The sequence below is a fragment of the Myotis nattereri genome (assembly GCF_964212035.1).
Source record: "Myotis nattereri genome assembly, chromosome: 16".
NCBI lineage: Eukaryota > Metazoa > Chordata > Mammalia > Chiroptera > Vespertilionidae > Myotis > Myotis nattereri.
The window spans coordinates 11,254,779-11,279,856 of record NC_138091.1 but is presented as its reverse complement, the minus strand read 5'-3'; the positions used below and the strand labels follow the sequence as shown (position 1 = coordinate 11,279,856).

General features: G+C 41.6%; 1 protein-coding gene across 2 annotated transcripts in view; it reads left to right on the top strand.

Annotated features, from left to right (window-relative positions):
- Window positions 1-25,078, top strand: part of COX10 (cytochrome c oxidase assembly factor heme A:farnesyltransferase COX10) — a 117,735-nt gene that overhangs the window by 7,192 nt on the left and 85,465 nt on the right. For both annotated transcript variants that reach the window (XM_081109632.1, XM_081109633.1), the window contains exon 4: window positions 23,656-23,780. In XM_081109632.1, the coding sequence (XP_080965758.1) occupies window positions 23,656-23,780 (125 nt within the window). The remainder of the gene's footprint in view (window positions 1-23,655; window positions 23,781-25,078) is intronic.

The following is a 25,078-nucleotide window of genomic DNA, read 5'->3' as shown; positions in this document are numbered from 1 at the left end:
CATCTCATAGCTAACCTTAGAAGTAGCTTATTCTGAGCTCATGCTGTTTGGACTATATGTCCTGGGTCATCCTGCAGACGGAAGACCTGGTCTCTCCGTTTCTTCTGGATGAGAATAAGGAGAAGAAATGGGTAAACAGTAAAGTTGTATTTGGTACTCTGCGGACAGAAAGTGGTAAATAATACTGTTGAGTCAAAATCGGCAAGTGAACAGATGAGGCAGAGAGGCTTTGAGAGTAGAGAATAGAGACAAAGAAGGAATGGTTTCTGTTTATTTGTTTGTCTTTCAAGAGAGTTGAACCTGAAATCCAGGGGAAAAGGAGACAAATCAGACACATCTTGTTCCTCAGTGACCGAGTTCACTTACAGAAAACCTTTTAGGGAGGATGGCACTTGGACATAGGGAACTTGACGGAGAATCGTAGTAAAATGTACACCGTGCAGCTCTACAGCGGTGAGGCTGATTTCGGGTGGTATCTTTGAAGTTATGTCTCATGCTGGTTTGAGTGTCATGTTGACATGTGAGAAGGACTGTAGAGAAGGTGTGATTCTAGGATGTCACCCAGAAAACAAGGCCTCTCCCTCTGGGCGCCAGGAGTGAGCTCTGCCATGAGCAGGAGTTTCTCAGTGTGCACTCTGCAGATTCAGTCTGTCATGTCCCATTTCTGTCAGCAAAGCCAATATTCTTCCCCTCTCCTCGAGGAGAAATCTTAGCACACTCTTAGCTTTCCATTCTCCCCTTCAGTCTAACCGCCAGCTGCACCAGTAGGCCCCTTTGTGGTGCCTCTGTGGTTTTTCATCCCCATTTCTGAAGCTACCATCCTTGTTCGGGTCCAGACATGAGGACTATTATTGCTCCAGCTCCTAACTGTTCTTTCTGCCTCATTCTCCTTCCACTGCAATATATGCCACCCAGGGCTGCCGGAGGAATTTCCTAAGGCATTGCTTTCAGTGTTCCTGACCTGCCCAAGCGTCTGCAGGTCCTCTGTATTGCCTGCTGCCTCGACTCTGCCTGACTTTAAAGGGACATTATAATCGGAAATGGTTAGAGTCTTCCACAGAAACATTTGTGTTCCACCCCACCGTACTCCTTCCTCCAGGGAGACCAGTCACATCCTTTCAAGGCTTCTCCACTAAGTCCTCTTTTGCTGCGCCCAGCCCAAGTCTCCCTCCTCAACACTCAGAATGTGGCTGGGAAGTCAAGCAGACTTGAGTTCAGATCCTGGCTGTGACATTTACTAGCCTTGACCTTGCTAAGACAATTCCCTCATCTATAAAATAGAAATAACAATAAATCACTTAAGAATTTAATCATATAATGCACGTGAAGTACCCAGCAACATGACTGGCACATGGGGGGAGACCTTCAGAGGTTAGTTTTCAAATAATTACAGGTAAACACTTGATTATTCAATATAGGTTGTATTTTCCAAAGAATTTCAGGGCAGAAATCATGCCATATACTTGTTGAGCACTTCTAGCTCTCTGGGTACAGTGCTCCTCACTTGGTAGGGACTTGCTTTTTTTTTTTTTTTTTTTAATATATTGTTATTGATTTCAGAGAGGAAGGGAGAGGGAGAGAGAAATAGAAATGTCAACGATGAGAGAGAATCATTGATGACTGCCTCCTGCACACCGACCACCGGGGATGGAGCCCCCAACCTGGGCGTGTGCCGTGACCTGCAATCGAACTGTGACCTCCTGGCTCATAGGTTGACGCTCAACCACTGAGCCACACCAGCTGGGCAGGACTCGCTTTGGAGAGGGAACTGACAGACTGAAGTCCCCCAGAGGAGGGCAGCCATAAGGAAGAGGGGATGTGGAAACCTTGTCACTTGGGGGATGAGAGTGTTCTGCTAAGAAAAGAGAAGGGAGGAGGGATAAAGTGAGGGAAAGGAGAAAGACATAATAGCCATTTTTAGACATCTGTAGTTCCATTGATTTAAAGGAACAATGCTGCTCACTTATAGTCCAGAAGACAAAACTAGGAGATTGCACATGCTAACAGAGTGGCCGATTCTCTCAGTGTGAAAGAGAGTTCTTAGGAGAACTATTTAGGTGCGAAATGGGCTGCCTTGTAAGGCGACGTTCCCTGTCATTGGAACTATCTAAATGGAAACAGATCATCTTTGAGGGAAGTTGATTCCTGCATTGTGTAGTGGGTGGGACTAGATGATGACAATTAAGACCCTTTTCCATACTCAGAGACTGCCTGCCTTCAGTATTTATTGGTGTTTACCACATATCCCTTGGTGCTGGTTACTGGAGATACAGAGATTAACAATAAGTTCTAATGGGGAGATTTTGTACGCATGTACATATATAAAAATAGAACAGCTGTGGTCCGATACATCTGTGTTTCAAACCCAGTACTCTTTCCTAATACCTGTGTGATCTTGAGCAATTTCTTAACCTTAGAGTGTCTTATTTTCTTTACCTGTAAAGTAGAGATAGTGGCACTTACTTCATAGCCTCATTGTGAGGATTAAATGAGATAATGCAGGTAAAACACCTGCATTAAGTGTCTACCCAGCACTATTATGCACTTAATAAGCTATAATCAATACTATTATCATTGCTATATGCATCATTAGGGAAATTAGTGTTATAGGAATTATAAGGGATGTGTGCATGAGGCAGAGGGGGAACCCAGAGAAGGGAGTGTTCTTTTGCCTGTGGAAGGAATTGAAGTGAATGAGTGTTTACTGGGCAGAAAAGGCAAGGATTGCAAGCAGAGACATCTGGCATATTCAGAGCTGAAGTGTGCTGAGTAGTGCAGTGTGACTGGAGTGCTGGAGAGGCACTTCCTGGGTGAATATTGAAGCAGGCCATGCTGTCACTGTGGCACAGGTTTTCCACCCCAGCAAGGGAAAGACCTGGGGGAACACAGTCACTTTGTACATATTTTGTCTTATTTATTTATCTTTTAAGCAGATTTTAAATACTACTGAATTAATATAAATTTATTGTAAGAAAAAGAAATTCAAATAATACAGAAACAGAGGATCTTAAACTGGAAAAGTACCTTTTCATCCATTTTAGATGAAACTCCTACTTAAAATGTAGCCATATATATGCAGATATAAAGATATAGATAAAGTTTTATATATACATATATTTTTATTGGTTTCAGAGAGGAAGTGAGAGGGAAAGATAGAAACATCAGTGATGAGAGAGAATTGATTGGCTGCCTTCTACACCACCCCCACTAGGGATCGAGCCTGCAACCCAGTTATATGTCTCAACCAGGAATCAAACTGGCAAGCAAACCATGACCTCCTGGTTCATAGGTCAACATTCAACCACTGAACCACACCAGCCAGTCCAGAATTGCTTTTAATAGCAAAAAAACTGGAAACACCCTAAATGTTTACCTGTAGAGGATTAGTTAAGTAAATAATGGCAGTTCCATATAATGAAATGGTAGGCCACTAGTAAATACTGTCAGTGAAAGCTACACTGTTAAGAGAAAATGACAAGTTGTAGAACTGTGTACGCATGTGTGTATAATGATCCTATTTCTATTAAAATATAAAGCCTCGCCTGAACGGGGTGTCTCAGTGGTTGAGTGTCGACCTGTGAACCAAGAGGTCATGGTTCGATTCCCGGTCAGAGCACATGTCCAGGTCCCAGGCTTGATCCCCTTTGTGGGGTGTGCAGAAGGTGGCCGATCAGTAATTCTCTCTCATTGTTATTTCTCTCTCTCCCTCTTCCTTCCTCTCTGAAATCAATAAAAATATATTAGATAAATAAAAGCAATTCTGTTAACTTTTATGTATATAAATCTTTGTATACTTATGTGAGTACTTGTGTAGGATAAGTGTTTAGAAATGTAATTGCTAGCTTTAAATATTGTAATTTTGATAGACTGACCGGTTTGTGCCTAAAAAAGATAGTTTAATTTACATTCCCTCCAACGGCATGTGGGAATCTGACTCCTTCTGTACTCCATGCTTGTGAATTAGTTGTCTTTACCAGTGTTGCCTATTTGAAAACTGAAAAGATTTTTGTGTGTTCGTTTTTATTTTCTCAGTTTTGGTGGGATTTAGCATCTTTTTCTCTATTGACCATTTCTATATTTCCTTTTATTTACCTCATATCCTTGGTCATTTCTTAATGATGTTTTTAGAGCTCTCTTTAGCATTTTATCCATCATATGCATTAATTTTTTAAAATATTTTCTTTTTCCTTTATTTTACTTGTGATATTTCACTGTTTTATTTTGCCCTGCTGAGATTTTTCAAATTTGTTAGTTTTTGTTTTTTGTGTTGTTTTTTTTTGTGTGCTTAGAAATATTTTTACTGCCCTATGGTTATAAAAGCATTCACTGTGGGCGGTTCTTTTTTTTAATACTTTATTATCTTTATTATATTCTCTAAGGTGTGGAGACCATGCGGAATGTCTTTCAATATAAGGAGTAGGATGGATTAAGAAGACTGCAGAGGCAGTACTATTGAGAAAGGGTTGCCTGTTTTTGTGAAGAAAGTTTTATTGGAACACAGCCATGCCAATTTGTTCTATGCTGTTATCATGCTATGTTGGCAGAATTGAGTAATTATAGAGAAAATTTATGGCTTGGAAAGCCTGAGTATTTTCCCTCTGGCTCTTTATAGAAAAAGTTTTCTGGCCCCAGCTAAAGAGCATTGACTATTGAGACTCAAGAATGATGGTAAATAAATCATTGGTAACCAATTGAGAAATGACTTGGGCTGAACTAAGGCTGTGGTGGGGAAGGAGAAAAGGGGAGAGAAGATATAGGAAAATATGAAGGAAATAGAATTAACGGAACGGTAGAAGTGGTGGAGTGCTGAGGAGATTTGGGACCTGGAGTTGCAAAGACCTTGACTGTCATTAGGGAAAGCAAGCCTTCTCCAGTTCTTTGAGCCCTGTGCTCCTTAACTGTTCTGTACTCTAACCAGTTCTCTGGCAGAGTCCCTGCATTCATTCCTGGCTCTTACTAACTGAGAGGCCTTGAACAGTTTCCATAATCTCTCTATGCCTCAGTTTCCCCATTTGTAAAGTAGGGATAATAATAATACCTATTTCAGAGGGTTGTTCTGAGTATTAAATAAGTTAACCTTTGCAAACCACATAGAAATGACTGTGTTAAGAGCTGTGGACTTGTTCCTTAAGTTAAAAAATGCCTGGGTGCCCTCACAGGCATTTGAGTTTGCTGCCCCTACCCTAGAAAAACATCCAGCCTTCTGATATGGAAGACTGGATGAGTGGTGGTGTTGAGCCTTAAGAATGTGAATTCTGAAGAAAGAAACTGGTTGGGGGATAATGATGAGCGGAGTTTTGCACACATGGAATTTGAGTTGTCACTGGCATATCCACTGAAGAGGTTCAGTGGGCAGGGGCAGTTGGCTGTGAAGGACAGGAGCTCAGGCGAACTCTGGGCCAGAAGAAAGAGGGATCTTTAGCATGGAGTTGGCTGCAAGCCATGGTGGTGATCAAGGTTGCCAAAGGTCAGTGTGTAGAGGGAGCAAAGCAGAAGGCCAGGGACAGGACCTTGGGGTGCATCCCTTTTAAAAATTAGGTAGAGTGTATTAGGAGACTGCAAGGGAATAATATGACCAGAGAAAGGAAAACGGAAGTGCTTTGTCACAGAAACTAGAAGAGACGTTTCATAAAGGAAGTGATGCACACTTCCAGATGCTAGAGTCTAAGGTGCTTGCTAGGAAGAGGTGTTTTATTTGGCAGTTAGGAAGTCAGTGCTGATTGACTGCCAAATCGGGAAATAATTATCCATGTTTCCTCTTTTTAGAGTCTTAAAAGAGCTACTTTAAATAATTAATGTAAAGTCACTTTTTAAAGTTAATTCTCAATGCTTATTTCTTTAGGAACAGAGGAAAGTGTGATAATTAGGACATCTTACCTTCAGACTAGCTGTTGTATTGGTTTTTCGTCTATATACCTCATATTGTTGTATATCCAAGTAGGCAGATGTAGAGTTTGATATTTCAAACATGGTGTCTAAAATCTAGAGCAGTGACTGCATTACTCCTTTAATGGAACATACCATGCTGCGTGGTGCCCATTGGCTTACTGTTTCCCATATGTGAGTATGCATGCAAAGGAGCATGCACAGCACGTGGGTTCAGACAGTGCTTTCTGGCCACTGTCCCCAGGGATTCAGATCCTGTAGGCCGGGACAGGACCCAGAGATCTGCATTTTTGACAAGCATGCCGGAAGACCTGATGCTAGGTGGTCCTGGACCACCCTTTGAGAAAGTGAAGTAAGTGTTGTGCAGGCAGAGTGCCGGCCCCAGGCCCACTGGTCTGGCTGGATGCAGAGAACTCGTCCAGTGAGAGCCAGAGCAGTCCTCCCCAGCGGGCAGCAGGAAAAGCAGCTGGGCAGGACCTGGACCACACAGAGCTGTGCAAAAGCAGGATGCACCGGAGAAAGAGAGCGGCAGCCGCCCCTGTTGCTACAGATACAGAAGTCCCAGGCAATAAATTCCTCCAGCACCATTTTATATATTCCATGCCCCAGGTTTCTAGATGAGCTAATTGAATTAAAGTCATTTCCTTCTGCTCATTCCATTTATAGAGGCAGCACCCTTCGGATGACCTCTACCCTTTTATTTGACCTTTTCCCTCCCTATTTAGTTTATTACTTGAATTTACACGTCTTGGAGTCAGCAGGATTATTTTCTTTATCAGTTGATTTCTTTTGTACTCTTCAGGGCAATTCATTTATTGCTAATGATAGCCGAGGCAGAAATACTTGGGAATGAGCGATCTCTTTGATAGAACTAGTCTTTCTTTCTGGGCCTCTTTTGTTGATAGTTGTGATAAACTGAGGAAAATTAACTAGAGAAGGTGGACGGCCATATAGTGGCCATTTGCGGGACAGTAGGATAGCAGTAGCCTGCTGCCTTGGCATCGATGCCAGGATCTGGGCCAGATGTGTGCTGGTGCTAATGTCATTTAAAGACTTTTCTTCTATGAAAGGAAGTAAGATTGAGTTCATAAAGAAATAATATGTCCCCCTTGATTTTCTGTTGCCAACTGAGCTATTTACAATGTGTTTTTGGACTTTGTTGCAAGGACCACACTGGGGTAAAGAAATGTTGGATGAGGATCATAAGAGGCTTTAGTGACCAAACGGAATTTATACTTAATATAGGTCAATAAAAAGCAGAATTTTTTTCCTAAATAACATCTGTGCAGAAAAGCTACAACACATTTTCTGAGACCAGAACAATAAAATAGATTGCTTACTGGAACCAATAGGTTATGCGGTTGATGGAACTGATGTCAAGTCTGTCAGTGTATAGATGTTTACCCCCGAGGGCCCAGAATGTTGCTTTTTATTAAAAGAAAAAAGAAACAGGAGTAGAGGATACAATCTTACTTTAGATTGCTTCATAGTTTTGAGTAGATTGCAGCTATCAGATACTATACAAGAGATTTTCCACATTTTCATAAAAATATTGAGTAGAATTCTTGAAATTTAATTTATATTTTGAAATAATTACCTTGATAATTATATGCTTATTAAATGTGAAAGTAGAGTTTTTATTATATTACATGTTTACCTTAGAAAAAATAAGAAGTACAGATAAGCAAAAGTGAGAAGAGTTCGATCCTCTCAAAATAATAACCATTTTCATCATTTTGGTGTATTCTAAAATTTTTTCTGTACAACTCATTCATATAGTTTTGCTTTTTAAATAAACGTAAGCTCAAAATGTAAATATTTTGTGTATTTTTTAAAGTATTCTGTGTTAATATGTTTACCTTCTTTTGGTGACTTTAAAAAAATTTTTAAGGTCGTGTTTTCTTAAGACAGAACAAACATACAAAAAGTCCCCTCCAGGCTGTGCAGTTACCAATCTTTTGAATACAGTTTTTCAGCGTTTTCTGCCTACAGTCTGAGTTGTAACGTTAGTATTAATGGCAGCGCCACTGGAGTTAGACTGGCAGGGCTGGAATCTCTGGTCTACCACTTATTACTTTGTGAGGATGTCACACGTTTTCAAATATCTAAGCCTCGGCTGCTTCATCTGTAAACGGAGGCTACCTCTAGGATTGTTGTGAAGGTTGTAGAGGTAATGCAAAAATAATTTAGTGCCAAACCCAGCACATATTAAAGGTTCAAGGAAGGTTAATTATACCAGTATATTTCATATCATATTAATTATATTCTATTAATGAATATATATAGTTCTGTTGGGTTTGTGCTATAAAAATGGGGTCATAATATACATTTTGTTCAGTTGTTTGCTTTTGCTCTTAAATAGGCATGCTTTCTCATCAGTGTAATTAAAACGACTTCCTTTTTTGCCCTGGCCAGTGTGGCTTAGTTGGTTGGGCATTGTTGTGTGCACAGAAAGGTCAGGGCACAGGCCCAGGTTGCGGGTTAGATCCTTGATCTGAGTGTGTACGGGAGGCAACCAACCAGACACTGTTTACATTGATGTTTCTCTCCCTTCTTCTCTCTCTAAAACAATAAAATAAAATCCATAAAAAAACTACCTCCTTTTGGCCCTGGCTGGGTGGCTCACTTGGAAAGACCTCCAGTGCACTGGAAGGTTGAGGGTTAGACTCCCTGTCAGGGCACATACACAGGTTGCGGGTTCAATCTCCATATGGAAGACAACTAATTGATGTAGTTCTCACATCCATGTTTCTCTCTCTTTGACTTAACTATCTTTGAAGTTAAAGTTATGGTGATTTTCCTAGGATAAGTGCATCTGAGTGGCCTTCTTGGCTCAAAGGTATGCATACTCTGAAAACGGATTTTCACTGACAAATCCCCCTGGAGAGAGGTTTTACCTGTGTATGCTATTACCGGAGTGACCACCAACTCATCATCTTTCACCAATAAATGATAGATAATCATATATTTTTCTAAATAACTACCAATCTGATGGGTAAAAAGTGGCATTTAAGGTTTTAAGTCTGTGTTTAAATTGGTGGTGAGGTGTTATATTTTCCACATGTTAGTTGGTGACTTGTATTTCTTTTGTGAATGGCCTTCTGTTTACCTTCTATCCTTTCCTGTCTTCAGCATTTGTCTTTATTCATTGTCTATAAGAGTTCTTTGTATAGTAAAGATTTGAACCCATTCTATATACCTATTGTAGATGTCTTATCCTTATATGTTGTTTGTTTCCTTTTTTATTTATGATTATTTTATGTGCAAATGTTTATGTAACAAAATCTATCAATATTTTTTTCCTTGTGGTTTCTGGTTTGTGCATAGTTATTAGGCTCTCCCACACAGAAGGGAGAGATAAATATTATTGAAATTTTAATCTTATCCTATATATTAAAGAGCTAATATGCTAATTAGACCAAACAGCAGGACCATCTGGACGAACCAGGGCTGTGAGGGCCAAGGCAGCCAGGGCTGCAAGAGCCCTAGCCCCTTGCACAAATTTCACGCATCGGGCCTCTCATTTTTATAATTTTATATTTTACATTTAAAATTTTTGTTTCTAGAAAATGGTGTAAGGTGGACATATATCCAGTTTTTAATAAGTCATTTACCAGTGGTGAATGTCACACACATTTTTAATGGTTTGTGACGCTCTATCCCTGGACAAATCTTAATCACCTTCAACTCCCTAAAATTATATTAGTTTTTTAATTGGAATTTCAACATATTTATATATTAACTTGCGTGGGGAGGATTGAGATCTTTACCATATTCATTATCCTCATTTATTCAAGAGTTCTTTTATGCCTCTTAAATTTTATAGTTTTTTCAAGTAGATTATATACATTTATTGATCAGTTAATTTGGGGTATTTGAAAAATTGTTTTTTTCAGTTGACTCTTTTATGAGTTTTTTGGATAGCCAATCAAATAATGGTCAGGGTATCTCCCTTTTCATATTTGTACCAATTATTTAATTTTGCTGTATGATTACCTCTCTGTTAGACTCTCTCCATCTGCTTTTCTCACCATAATTTTTTGCTTCACTCTGAAGGATCCTCTGAGATGTGTTATGTACAGCGCTGATTTTGTTTTACGCCATAATACTTTTTATTCTCATGACTTTTAACATTCTACTATGGCAGTGCTTGCTTCTGTACATTAGATAGGGGTGTCTTTTTTCTACTTATTCTACTCACTCACCTGCTATTCATTGAGTCCCTGCTGTGTACCAACTGTACCCTTCCAACTGGGTAGAATGGGGTGAGTGCAGTGAGTAGAACAGGCAGAATGGGGTAACTGTGAGTCTCTGCCACATGGGTCTTACTCTTAATGAGGAGCTCAGAGTCTAGTACTGTGGTGCATCTTTGTTATAAATATATTCAACCTCTTTTTCTTCCATGTTCCTTTATTTTTTTAAATGTTGTAGAATCTTTCTTATAAGTCTTAGATTTATCTTTGTCCATTCCCGGGTGAAGAGAAAGTTCCAGATGGTAGTAAGTCCTCCAGAAGAGTATAAGCTCTACGAGGGCAGGGCGATTGTCTGTTTGCACTGTTCTGTCTATACTTGATGCAGTGCCTTGCACATAGTAGCTGCTCATTGAATGAATGCATGGTACGATTTTTCTTCATCACCTAACGGTTTAACTTGAAGATGGAAGCTATCAGTTTATGTTACTGATGTAACATTCCTATGGCCTGAAGGAGATGAAGCTGCGGCTACCAGCAGGGCAACGTTTTCTCTACAAGGTATTTTCAAGGTTTTTGAAACCACACATGCCAGTGTTCTACTTTCCACATCTCATTTTTAGTGTAGTCTGTCTATGCTCTCAGAATATAATGTGTCTCTGCCTAGCCTTTTCTCTGTGCTACTTCCTGCCGAGCTGGAAAGATACCCTGTCGTGCCAGCATAGTCAGTGGTGGCTTGCTGCAGGGGAAGGGGATGCAGAACTGCCTCTCGTTGTCTCAGTGAGTTATGTCAGGGCCAGGACCTGCTCTCTTTCTGAGGTGACTGCTTTTCCATCCCCTGAGCTGTGCTGTAGCTTCCACAGGAGGGGACTTTTCATACAGCGGGCCCTCACACCCATGGCCCACCCAGCCTCTGTTCCTGACCCTCACCTCTCACAGCAGGAAGGAGGGGCGGGTGCTGTCACATAGCCTTTATTTCTCTTGTCTATCCATTTCCTTGTTAGGTGATACTTAGGCAGTCTGCTTTTTTGGCTATTTAAGTAATGAAAGTAATAAGTCAGCTCTCAGCAACCATCTACAATTTAATGTCACCTGTACCATATTTGACAAGCATTACTTGGGAGTTTTAGTATCAACTCTCTACTTAATTTATGCTGATACAGGTTTTTCTCTGATTTTTATTTTCATTCCTTCATTCCAGTTGGTTTCTGGTAGGAGAGGGCTGTGAAGATGCGTGAGCCAGTTTTCTGAGTTAGATGAAAAATACATTTTTCTAGGGCCCAGTGGTCGGCAAACTGCGGCTCGGCAAACCACAGCTCGTGAGCCACATGCGACTCTTTGGCCCCTTGAGTGTGGCTCTTCTACAAAATACCTACTTCTGCGCATGGGCCATGAAGTTTCAGTCGCCCTATACATGCGCGCCCGCACGTGGTATTTTGTGGAAGAGCCACACTCAAGGGACCAAAGAGCCGCATATGGCTCGCGAGCCGCGGTTTGCCGACCACGGATCTAGGCTGTTCTGTTTTCTAATGATCTAATTGTTTTAAGTTCCATTTGATGTTAATTGAATTGATTGTAAGTGTAAAATGCTACAATAGGGACATGTAAAGGAATGCAAAGGTAAATTTCACGAGGATGATGATCTCAAAAAATATTGACACCTTTAAAAAAGAGAGAGGAAAAGCTGTGAGTTGAAAATGGGCTCAGCTGTACGTGACTGAAATTGAAGAACAGTGATGCAGACAGATTAAGGGTTTGTTTTTCTCTTACATCAAGGAGTCTGAAATAGGAATGAAGAACTGGTGCTAAAGGATGTTGTCAACATACCTGGTTCCTTCTCTCTGTTCTGTAATTATTAGCTTGTGGCTTCTGTGCTCAAGACCATAGGATGGCTGCCGCTGCCCCGCCATCATGCTGTCCTCCAGGCAGAAAGGATGAAGAAGGGGGCAGTGTGAAACGTCAGAAACCTCTTCACAAGAATTTGCCTTTTTATTTGGGAAGGAAAGCTCTTGATAGGAACTTCTTCTATTTCACTGGCCAATACTGTACAACATGGTCACCTCTAGCTACAAGGGAGGTTGTAAGATAGGGCATAATTCTTACCTCTGTCATTTTAAAAGCCAGAGCAGCAAAGTCCAGCCGAGTCAACATTTCTGTGTCCTCATGGCACCCACGAGGCTACCTCATTATGCAGTGCACTTCCTTCTAGGAAAGGGAGGTGAGCCTGCCCACCTCTCCACCAGCTGGCTTCCCCAGGAAATAGATCACCACCCCTCAGTCTGCTCGGCCACAGTCTCACATGTGCACTTCAGGTGCAGTGTATTGAAATGAAGACTAATTCCCAGCCCCACATTGACTTCCAGGAGTGGTTGTAGACGTGCACTGCTCTGTTAGTCATTTTCCCTACCATCTTAGTCATCAAACACACATTTTGAGACTCCTAGTTTATGTTGGGAACTGTTAGTACTGGATTATACAGCAGAGGAGAGCCAACTAGCCCATCATGCATCTGCACTGGAAAGTTTAGGTGCTGGTGAAGCTTCAGCCGAGCAAGGAAACGAGCAGGTGGTGCCATGCAGCCGTCCTCTCCGGCTTTGATGCGCTCCGGCAGTCACCAGGGCTTTGGCGTCTTGCTTCCGGTTTTCTTCTTCACCCGTTCCCACCATCAGCACAGAACGTCACTTTCTTCAATGACTATAAAACTTCACTTGCCATCTGAGATACTTGGCATGCTTGTTGTAATGCAAATTTCTGGGCCCCATCTCTACAAACTACTTTGCTTTAGGTCTGGGGTGGGCCTAGAAAGGCCTGTTAGGAATGGTCCCAGAACATACTTGGAGAAACTCTTCTAATCTGAAAAGTTCATTCAACACCCTCTCCCCTACCCGCTCTTCTCTCATCTCCTGGAAACTGTAACATTAAGCAAAACAACATAACAAAACCAATTTTACTGTAGGCTAATTGATATAAATAAAAATTAAATTCTGGTCGTAGAAATCACCAAACTTCTAAATGAAAACCCAAAACACTTCTAATATTAAACTTTGAAATAAATGTGAGCTATACATACATGTAAGCATATATACTAGCTATATTAATAAATATTAATTAAAATAAAATTAATTCTTTAACTTTAAAAGAAAATAATCATTTTTCGACTTGCTTATTCCAGTTCAGGGTCAGTGGTCGGAGCATAAAGCTCAGGGCACAAAGCAGGAGCCCACCTTGGAACGGATTCCTTTTCCTTGCAGGGTCACTCAAAACACACACACACACACACACACACTCACGCTCACGCTCACGCTCGCACTCAGATTGGGGCAGGTTAGACACATCAGTTTACTCGTGTACATTTTTCACACACACACACACACACACACACACACACACAGACTGGGGCAGTATAGACACTTCAATTCACTTACACCATCTTTCACACACACACACACACACACACACACACTCAGACTGGGCAGTATAGATACTTCAATTCACTTACGCCATCTTTCACACACACACACACACACACTCACACTCACACTCACACTCAGATTGGGGCAGGTTAGACACATCAGTTTACTCGTGTACATCTTACACACACACACACACACACACACACGCACTCAGACTGGAGCAGGTTGACACAGCAGTTCACTCCACCCATCTTTGGCATGTGGGCGGAAACTGGATTCCCTAGGGAAGACCCTGCATACAGGGAAGAACGTGCAGACTCCGCACAGACAGTGTTCCTGCTTGAACTGATTTTTTATTTTTTCTGACCATCATTTTAAGGAAAGGGCATTGAATGAAATGACCTTGTTCAAAGACCTGCTGTATTTTGCTGTCTTTAACATTGAATGCTATGGCGGCTGAGAAGTGTGTTCCAGGTGACTTCAGGCTGCTGTGCTGTGGTTCCTCTGTCTGCTTTTTAAGGTGCTGCTTTCACCTGTTGTTGTTGTATCCTGAAGTTTTTATCCGATACCTTGTTTTGTACTCAGCATAACTGTGGGGAACTGAAATGGCCCTATCGTGTTTCTCTACAAGTTATTTGAATTTGTGAAAGTTATACCCCTGGAAGCTCAGAGGGATCCTCAAAGACTTGACTTTGTTTTATTCAAAATGATCTGGTCCTCAGCCAGGAGACTTAGTGAACGTGAACATTATCAATGAATTGTCTATTAGGGTTGGCAAATGGTGATTATTGATTGTCAGTTTCTCTTAAAGAGACTTCGACACCATTCAGGGAATTCTTCCCATTATTCATCATCTTAAAAGTCCTTAAAAGATTTCTCTTGCTAAAAAATTATCTTGGATGCCTAGAATAATAACATAGCCAATATTGCATGACTATTTAGTTACCAGGAATAAGTGAAAGTATTCAGTGAAAAAGAAAATAATGATACAGTAACATATGTATGTAGTTATGTCCAAATAAGAACAAGTGAGAGGTTCATTTTACTGACCTGTTATATGTCTTGTGTAAAATAATCAAATGTAGGTAAATACTAAATACTGTCAAAATCAGAATAATAATTTAAATATATGCTTAATATTAATTTGTTATTTTAAGTGTATATCACAAAATATCTGTTCTCTGGATAGTGACACAATTTTGATACAGAACTGAGAAAAGGCCTCATTATTTTAGTGAAAACTGCCTAACTTACAGTTCCTTTTTGCCAAATGCATTTTTCAAAAGAGGTGTTTCCTCTTTAAAGTTTGGTAGGCCCTAACTGGTTGGCTCAGTGGAGAGAGCATCGGGCTGGGAACTGAAGAGTTCCAGGTTCGATTCTAGTCAAGGGCACATGCCCGGGTTGTGGGCTTGATCCCCAGTGCGGGGCGTGCAGGAGGCAGCCAATCAATGATTCTCTGTCATCATTGATGTTTCTGTCTCTCTCCCTCTTCATTCCTCTCTGAACTCAATAAAAATACATTTTTTTAAAAAATTTTGGTAGGCATCAGTTTTATGGAAAAGTTTCTTAGCTGATTACGAAGTATATTGAGAAGAAATGTTTCTTTATTGAGAAGAGAAAAAAAGAACTAAAAATAGGATGACAAAGTAGCAAAGCTTAAAAGCAATGGAAAAACATTGAAAGGACCATCTGAGGATCTCCCTCAGTGCTGCATAATTAACCTTCCTAAACCGCTTTTATTTACATGTTTACTTAAACAGGTCTGATAGCTATTTTATCTCCCTTTTCTGAATGCTGACTATAAATGCAAACCAAATGCTTCCTGGTTGACTGCCTTGATCATACTGAAATGTTTCCCTTGGTAACAGTGTTACTCAGTGCATTTGAAGTGATGAGTTTTAATTTGGTCCCAGGATTTTTCAGACTAGCTTTGGTCATTAACTATATAAGAAGAAGAAAGAGGAAAACAGGAAGGCACCATAAGTTCCTAGTTTTGCAGCTGTGTTGTTAAAAATCTCTATAACGTCTTATCTTTTAACCAGAAGTGGTTATGGTTTGTAATCAGTTACCTCTGATTGATATTCTTTAATGTGGCTGAGGAAAAAATACCGTGTCTCTCATCAATCGACTTTTCATCTGAACTTAACAATAGGCATAAGAATTACCACCTTCTTTGATATGGGTGCTGGTAAGATGACTGTGTCAGGAGGTTCACAGAGCACTGCTAAGCCACGAAGCCTAAAAAACTCAAATTAGAAATAGAACCATTTGAAGCTTAAGGTGTTAATAGAAATGGAGAGAGAGGAGGAAATCACAAGTACAGCTAGGAAGTAATAATGCATGCTCATGTGAAAATCAGAAGAGACTTAATTCCTGCCTCTTAATTAACATATAATTTTGAACTTTAAGATCAACCAAAAAAACTTATTCCATAGCTGGGACACACACATAAACCAAACCACATACAAATTTATTAACTGTCTGTTCTCTGTCTGCTTTGTGCACAAAAGAGCCTTAAAGAGAATACATCTTGGGTTTGTAGTATTTGGAATACAATGTTACATAGTATCCACTATCGAGGATAATGAGATATAATAGATCACAAGGGTAATTTAAAATCTATAGAGAACCTCAAACCCATTTAACCAGTGGTTTTAATCTTTCTGCCAAATCTTTTATCAGAGTTGATAATTACCCAAATTGATTTATTGGAGTTTTGTTTTTCACTTAATTCTTTTGAGGCCAGTGCTAAAAAATAGTGAGGCATGAAAAGACAGTTTTATAAAAGCAGGACGTAGATGACCAGTTTTTAAAATATAATCCTTATAGTTCTTTTTAATTGGTGATCTCAGAAAGGAAATAAAGTGCCTTCATTATGCTTAGGCTCAGAGACAAATAATGCTCAAAGTGTGGAGTATTTAAAAAAAACACACAGAACTTATTCTTGATAAGCTGCTTCTTCAAAAAAGCCTCTTGCATACTGGAGAAGGCAGACCCTTCCAGATGGCTGCCTGCTTCCCGGAGAGCGCACTGCACTGCGATGTTGGAACTGGGAGGCTGGCGCACCTGCCCTCCGGCCCGCGGAGCCTGTTGGTGGTGACCAGGGCCTCTGCTGCAGAAGGGTGGCAGGTGCAGTGAGGCTCCTCCCACTCACCCAGCTCTCTGCGGGGAGGGTGACACTGCAGTCCCACGGAGCCTGCGGTGCAGGCACCGGCGGCCCCATGGGTCCTGTGTAGGCACACAGAGTTAGCACTCAGCAGCCTGGGTGGTGATTGTGTGAATGTGTGCGCCTTTCTGTATTTTCCCTTCATTGCATTGAATTTTCTTCTGAAAATGAGTCTTTCGAGTACCTGTTCAAGAATATCTGTAAAGCAGAGAGCCCAGGACTGCACGCAGACTGTGTACCCTTAGCTCCTCCATGGCACTCACTGCCGCGGCGGGTCTGCATGTGGGTCTCCTGTAGAAAATCAAATGTTAAGACCTGCCATCGCTTGTCTTGCTGTTTATTTTAGAGCACGTTCTCTAAAGTTTGTTAGCCATGTTCTTTATCAGTAAAAAATTTCAAGTGCGCACATATATATATATGTATATATATATATATATATATATATACATATATATATATTTGTAATATTTACATTATTATATGTCTTACATAAGATAAAATGTACAGTTATTTTTAAATAAAATTCATGAACTGGTACACCAATGAATTATATTCATTTTAAGATATGCCAAATAAAGTGCTTTTAAAGAAAGAATTAAAAAGTGAAATATAAGTGAAAGTTTTCACATTTTCTTCTCATACCCTGAAGTCTCCACACTGTTTTGAAGCCACAGTGTTTCTGAGATTTACATGAATGTAAAAACACAGACATTGTATAATGCTTCACAAATGTGTGTTTTGTTTTTATCATTGTCATTTATAGTCCATCTTATTAAGAACTACTTTCCACTCACGCCCTAGGGCAGTGATGGCGAACCTTTTGAGCTCGGCGTGTCAGCATTTTGAAAAACCCTAACTTAACTCTGGTGCCGTGCCACATATAGAAATTTTTTGATATTTGCAACCATAGTAAAACAAAGACATATTTTTGATATTTATTTTATATATTTAAATGCCATTTAACAAAGAAAAATCAACCCAAAAAATGAGTTCACGTGTCATAGGTTCACCATCACTGCCCTAAGGGTGACAAAGAAGTAACTTAGATCATAAGACAGGTGTGTGGCGCTTTTATGAAATGTCTTGTTAGTTTCTCAAACTTCCTTTATACACTGCTTTTATATCTAAGCTTAGTAGCCAGAGAAATATGTCATGTAGAATTCTAGGAACCACATTTTAATAGTTACCAAGAATGCCACTTAATAAGCCTTATTATCTGCAGGCACTGTGCCAGGTGCTTTTGTTATAGTGAAAAACTAGCATGTCTAAAAGGTGTCACCGCGTGCACAGGGGTGTGAAAGTCAGGGGTGGGTGGTCATCGGGGACACAGCTCGGAAAAGCATGGACGTGGGGCTGTTTCTTCTGCATGATGGGAGGGTGGTACTAAGAGGAAGCTGTTGCTCCACCCACAGAAGTTACAGCCGTAGGTAGGGATTCCCAGGAAGTTGATCTGACTTGGTTTGAGGGAGAGCTGCCCAGCAGCTAGCGCTCCTCTCTACAGAAGAGGTGCCCAGGGAGAAGTCCGTTCCCGTCACCAGATTTGGAGATGGCAGTCATTGGGAATGCTGTGGGAGCGATTCTTAGGACCGAGATTAGACTAGTAGGTACTGAATTATGTTTAGCTCCTTTGCTGTGGTCACATATATTCATTCTGTAAAGTGCAGCCTCCTTCCAAGCACAGACCTACCCTCTGTTGCACTGTTGCCCTCCTTCCAGGCCCTCAGCACTCCCGCCTTGCCCTGCAGTGGCCTCCATCCACTCCAGTCAGTCTGTCCTCTGTTGTTGGTAGACTCGCCGTTCCTAAATGCCTCCCTTGTTACAGTAGGTATTAGTGTTCTCTTGCTGCAAAACAAGTTACCGCAAGCTTAGCAGTTTAAAACAACACAAAGTGACTATTTCAGAAGTCCAGGCACGGACGGCTGGATTCTCTGCTGAGGGTCTCACCAGCCTGGAGTCAGTGTGCTTGTTCAGGGCTGTGGTTCTCCTGGGGCCCGGCGTCCTCTTCCAGGCCCTCTGGTTGTTGACAGAATTCATTTCTGCGCCTCTCTTGGACTGAGGCCTGTTTCCCTTCCAGCGTCAACTGTGGCCTGCTCTGCTCCGAGGCCACCCATAGTTCACACCAGGGATGCTGGCTTTCTTCCAGGCCGGACGGACTTGCCTAATTGTGACTATTTCAAAATAATTTTGTTTTAATTACGGAGAGCATATGTAAGAACTCCTTGGAGAAAGCGGGCAGACAAGAGACCGTTTCTGTTGAATCCTGTTGATGATGGGATGGGTCAGAAGAGATTGACTGGAGAGGTTGAGTTGTGAAAAACTTGGGCCTGATAGTACTGCCTTTCACTGAGCACCCCGAAGGCTGTTAGTGAATCTTTGCATGGGGGCACTTGTGGTTCCCTGGCTGGACACCGCCAGGAGCGAGGGCGGGATGAGGCAGGCTGCACGGGGCTGGGAAGGCTCCTCCTCCTTGGGCCTCCAGCGCCATCCTCGGGCCTCGGAGCAGTCCTCCGGGCCTCCGTCAGACGGGCCATGCTTCGTGGGCAGCATTGATTTTATGTTTACTTGCGAAGGGACAGAATATGAGATTACCAAATAAAATATAATTTCAAATGTTATTAATGAAAGAATGTATTACATTCACTTTTAATGAGATCCGGGTGTTGTAAAATGATTCCCTGTAATGAATCCCAGGAAATCAATGAGGAGCTTAATTACAGTTGTGGCAGTGCCGTATGAGAGTATTGCTTTGGTCAGTTCTCCTTGCACAATTTATCAATCCTCCGCCCTTCTCTTTCTTTAACTTAATTGCTTTGATGCAGTAAGTATAATACATTCTTTGTTAGCTTTTGATCTTTTATTGGAAATGTTCTACAAAATTCCAGTTTCCTTGGCTGTAATAATCATCCTTATAATTTTGTAATGTATATTACCATTCACAATTTGTACATTTTAAAATTAGGCAGTTATTTCTGTTTTTTAAATTTATGATCATGTCAGTTTTTTGTAAACCACTTTCTATCTCTCAACTTATCGGTTGAACCCATTAGTTAAAATTTGATGTGCTTTGTATATTATTCATCACTCATTTAAACCCTAAGGTGAATGTAAAAGAAACAATGAAGAGTTTCGCTTTCATGTAACTCCATATTCTTTTTTTTATTTTAAAGTGAATTTTCTTCTTACAGCATTTTTATTTTGACAGCTTAATGATTATGGTGCTCTCTTGTCCACTAGGTGTTAATTGATTTTTCTTATTTGTTTATAAAACACTATATAAAATGTAATTTGGATATTTAGAGGTATTCTTTATTTGGATGTTTAGAGGTTCTTTATTTTGGTGACTCTAGCTTTTGCTAATTACATATCAAAAAAGGATTTTCTATGCTCTATAAGGTAGGCTGCTTATAAGGTGTTTATTTTATAAGCAGTCTACTTCTGATGTAAGGTTCAAGGCCTTAATATAGTCATGAATTATTTTGACTGACTTATTCTGTGGATAAAAGCAATTTACTTAGTTCATTTTGAAAGGGAATGCCATGCAGCCTCTTTCCTCTCAAAGTCTCCCATTGACACCATCAGCCTTTCTTGGGCAGCAGCATTTGTCTGTACAGCTGAGGGGTGGTCTAGGTGTTAAGGATGTTTCTTTCAGCCCTGGCTTGTCACACACGCAGGGCAGCGCGTGCGGAGTCGCCAGCCACCGGGAGGCCGTGGAGTGGTGCAGAGGATGCCGCAATGTGGCACACAGCCTGTCCCTGAGGCTTTGCGCTGACGGTGTGCTATCAGAGAACGGAGCTGTTTGAGTATCCTGAAAGGACTTTTGTTTGCTCTTTTAAAAATGCTGTTTTCTTGGTGCTCACTAAATGTGTGCAGGTCTGGCTGTTCCATGACAGGCTGTTCTTGTCCTGTCTCACCTGCATAAGATATCCTTTATATGCCCTCAACTACTGTTTCCAAAGCTGGAATCACTGTGGCTTTCTTTTTTTGGGCCTAACTCGTTAGAGAATTAGAGAGCTAAACGTTTCTTCAGAATGTTTCCTTTGAAATCGTGTTTAGTCTTGGATTGCTGCCCTGGGTCCATGGGGCTTTCGCTGCTGTTCTGTACGGAGGTGAGAGGGTTGTGTTCTGACTTGTAGTGCGGCGTGTGGGCCAGGCAGAGCGGAGAAGGGGGTACAGCCTGAGCCAGCTGCTCTTCTCCTGCGTGTGCCTCTGTGACTTCCAGTAAGCCCCCTGTTTGCCTATAGCTGCTCGTCTTCTGTTTGTCTCCCCACCTTTATCCAAACCTGTTTGTCTTTCCTGGGCCTTGTTCTGCAGTCTATCTGCTCAAGCCTGTACCTCTGTCCTCTTTTCTGGAGGCAACACCTCCCCGGGAGGCTCAGGTACACATCCTGTGTGGGACCACCAAGGTAAAGGAAGGACCCCTTTGCCAAATACACGCTGTCTAGGAACTTCTGGTTCCACACATGCATGTAAGTCACCTTTGCAAATTATATTGATCCCAATCAAATAAATAGAAATATGAAGAAGCCTGTGCCTGGCCTAAGTGTTAGGCACAAGGCATGTCCAATGGCAGGACTATAAAGACCCAAATATTCTTTGTCTGGGTCTGTCAGGATTCCTTTACTCCCAAAGGTAAAATTCTGATGTTTCTGATACACTCCTTTTCACTATCTTTGCTGGCTGTTCTCTGGGGCTCAGCCATGGTCTGTGGGTGCAGGATTCAGAGCATTGGGCCTCCCACCTTCTCCATCTCTTTCCTGGGCTCCAGTGTAATGTTCTGTACGCTTCTACCTGAATGGCCTGCAGTTCCTCAAAGGCAGCGCCTTTTACTGAGCCCAGCCAGCTGGATCACCTTCCCCCGATTTCCTTATTTCTGTCACTGTGGTCCTTCTTCATGCACCCAGGTGCAGCCCTTTACCTTTTTTCTTTTGTGCTGTTACTTTATCTTCCACCTTTCACAGTGAAGAAGTCCTAACAGTTGTTCCATCAAAATACCCTTTACATCTGTCTGGTTCCCACTGTTACTACGTTTATGCAGAGTGGGTTAATGGCACAGACTCTCACATTGTTTCTCTGCACAACTGTGCCTGTTGTAAGTCCTGGTGCCCATTGCTACCAGGCTAAACTTGCAGTTTTGGGTCACTTTCTTCATTAGACTGTCTCTACTGCCCATCAAATGAAATGCCAACTCCTCAACTTGATATTCTGCCATCTGACAGCCGCCACCCTTCCTCCTCTTCCTCTGGGAAATTCTGCTCTGTGCTTGGCCTAGTGGTAACCCTGCAAGTATGACAGACAACCAGGTCGGGGCTCCCGCCTTCCAGGGACCCATGTTCCATGCGGGGCCACCGCATGATGAGTGCTGTGTGATAATGAAGGACGCTGTGAGGGAGGAGTCGCTGGGAGGGCCACTGCAGACATGAGGATCAGAGTTCTCTCTACGAGGTAATACTTACGATGAGACCTGGAGGATGAGGAGTTGATGGTGAGAGAGGCAGAGGAGGTGGAAGTGCACGGACCCAGAGGCAAGAAGGATCTTGGCTTAAAAACAGAAGGTCCTGTCAGGGGAGACGAGTCAGTGAGCGAGAGAGGCACCAGTGCACTTGTGTGGCTGGGGAGAGAGCTTGCATCTCATTCCAGGGGTAGGGTCAAAGGATTTCCTATGCAGCAGATCTGTGTACATTTTAAAATATCATCCGTGCTGGACCAAGGTTGAAGAAAGAGGAGACCAATAAGGAACGAGGCCCTTCCAGTTTTCCAGGCAAGATAATAGCTTGGGCTAGATGACATGTTTCTCAGTGTCAGCATATGACATTTGGGTCCAGAAAGTTCTTTTTGGGGGGCTGTTTTATAAGATGTCTATAAGCATCCCTGGCGCCCACCCACTGGAGCACAGCAGTATCCATCCCCTCTAGTCGTGACAACCACGCTGTCTCCAGGCATTGCTGACTGTCCCTGTGGCGGCACCACCCCGGCTGTGAGCTGTGGGACGAGATGATGGCAGCAGAGGTGTGTTTGAAATGCGTTGTGGAGGAGAACAGACTGACTTTGCAATGGGTGGGATGTAGAGAAGGGAGAGAAAGGAGAGGTTCAAAAATGCTTCCTAGCTGTTTGGTTTGACAAGCTAGGCAGATGTCACAGGTGCTTTAGAGTCTTGACAGTGATCTCTTGCCCCTGTGCTGGTTCTTGGAATTATCCAGCCACCTGTAATGTTGCCCATCCCACTACTCTCCTGTTTCTACATCCCACTGAAGGCCCCGTTTAAATGCCATCTTCTTGAAGTCTTCTTCTCCAGTTAATTCACTAACAGTGATCATTTTTTCAGTTTCTGCAGCCCTGTGTCAGTACCACTCTCAGACACTTCTTGGCTCTGTAGCTTCTGCAGACCCCCAGGAAAAAAGGACCAGGGCTTAGAAAAAGGGGCAGTCACTGTGGATGCTCACATTGCATGGCTTTGCTTCTGCATCGTGCCTCTTCTCTTTCTTTCTGTTGGTGGCTGTAGTCATCCTCTTGTCATCTTCTGGGCCCTGGGGCCACCATCTGTTACAGGCAAGCCCTCTGCTCAGGTAGAATTAAGACCCACAGAGCAGGGCCTTGCTCTTTCCTGCCTTGTGTTATACAGTTATGACTCTCTGTCTGTCATCTCCCCGTCAAATAAATTCTGAGCGCAGGAATGAGACCTTGTTCAACCCTTCATCCCACATAGTGCTTAATGCCCAGCATAGTACTGGTTGTGAAGGAGGTATTCAATAAATGTGTGTTGAGTGAATAATAGAGTGGTTCAATCTAAAACATCCACCTTATTTTTTCTCTCGTGTATAATGGAATTAAAGGAAAAGAAGCATTTTTCTGTGATGAGCACACATAATGTTTATAGTGGGAAAAATGTGTGTTTTTCAGTGGAAGGTTAGACTTGGTTGGGTTCCCTGGAAGATGGCTTGTCTGCCGTTTGCAGTGTGGGGCCTGTGTTGGTAACGAGATGTCTGCTCTGCTTCTGTTTCAGCTCTAGTTGTCAGCACCACTTCAGCGGGATTCGCATTGGCCCCAGGGCCCTTCGACTTGTCCTGTTTTCTGCTCACTTCTGTGGGAACAGGCCTGGCATCCTGTGCTGCCAACTCCATCAATCAGGTGGGTTTATCGCCTTCCAGGTAGATCATGATACTGTGACTCATTCCCAGCTTGTGGTATTACCACGTTTTTAAAAAAACTTCCAAAGTCACATATGCATGAAGAGTTACTGTGAACTTGTAACAATGCACCCAAGGTGTCTTTTCTTTTGAGGTGAATGATTTTCAGTCATGTTCTGGTGAGAAAATAATAGCATATCTGCTTCAAGTAACCAGCATGCCTTGTGTTATAAAGTACTTTAAAGCTGTCAAACTTTTCCATTCTTGTCCATTTCCGGTACATTTCCCTGAGCTCATCATTGTGTGCTCCTCTTTCTTTCCTTTGATTTTGCATTTTAAGTCACTAGTATACAAAAAAGAATGCATATCCAACTTTTAAAAAATATTAGTAACTCAGTATTTAGTAAACCTGGTGTCTGGCATCAGATTATATCAAAATTAGCATTTTATTAATTAGCTAATTGTATTTAACATGTTATTTATTTAGCATATTATTTTCAATTAGCATGTTATTTCATTAGCATCTTATGTTTAATGCATCTTCCGCCCCCTCCCCCCATTATTTTAAACATCAAAATAATTCTCTAAAAGATTTTTTTCTCCTGTCTGTCATTGTGGTGTGCCCCCACGTTGTGGCTTTTTCATAAGATAACTATGTGAAGGAGCCGGGCTAAAACTTAGGGAAAGCCGCTTGCTTTCATCACAAGAACACCCAAGAGGAACTGGCACAGCTTTAAAACAGGAACTCAAGTCAGCAGCAGGAAAACAGCTGGACTGAGTGGATATATGAGTTGGTAGTCCATAAAATATGGGAATTTTAGTGTTATAATGACTACATTCATTGTGTTTTTATAAAGTCTTATCAGTTACTTGGAGGAGTATGAATCTATTTCAAGTAAGATTTATTTTTTTGTTATTATTTTTAAAGTCAAAACAGTCTATATTGAGTTCAGATAGCCCTCCCACTTCACAGCAGTATTGTCGACGCCTGTGGCCTGTGATGCCACCTCTTCCAAGTCGCTCCTTCCTTTTGCTACCCTCCCATAATTCTTGGCTAAGAGAATAATAATGGTTTCACAATAAACATGTTTTTAATGAAAATTTGAGTGAAAAGCAATATAAGCTAAATGGATTTATATGGCTGTTTTGGGTCTTTTACGAAAAAACTTTAAATTTTTACCTTTGTTTAGTTATAAATCTAGGCCATAAGATTCAGCCAGGAACTTAGTCTAGTTTCCAGGCTTGTGTGTAAAATTGAAGAGCTGTGTTTACCCTTGAGGTACTAACTGCTGTCTCCTG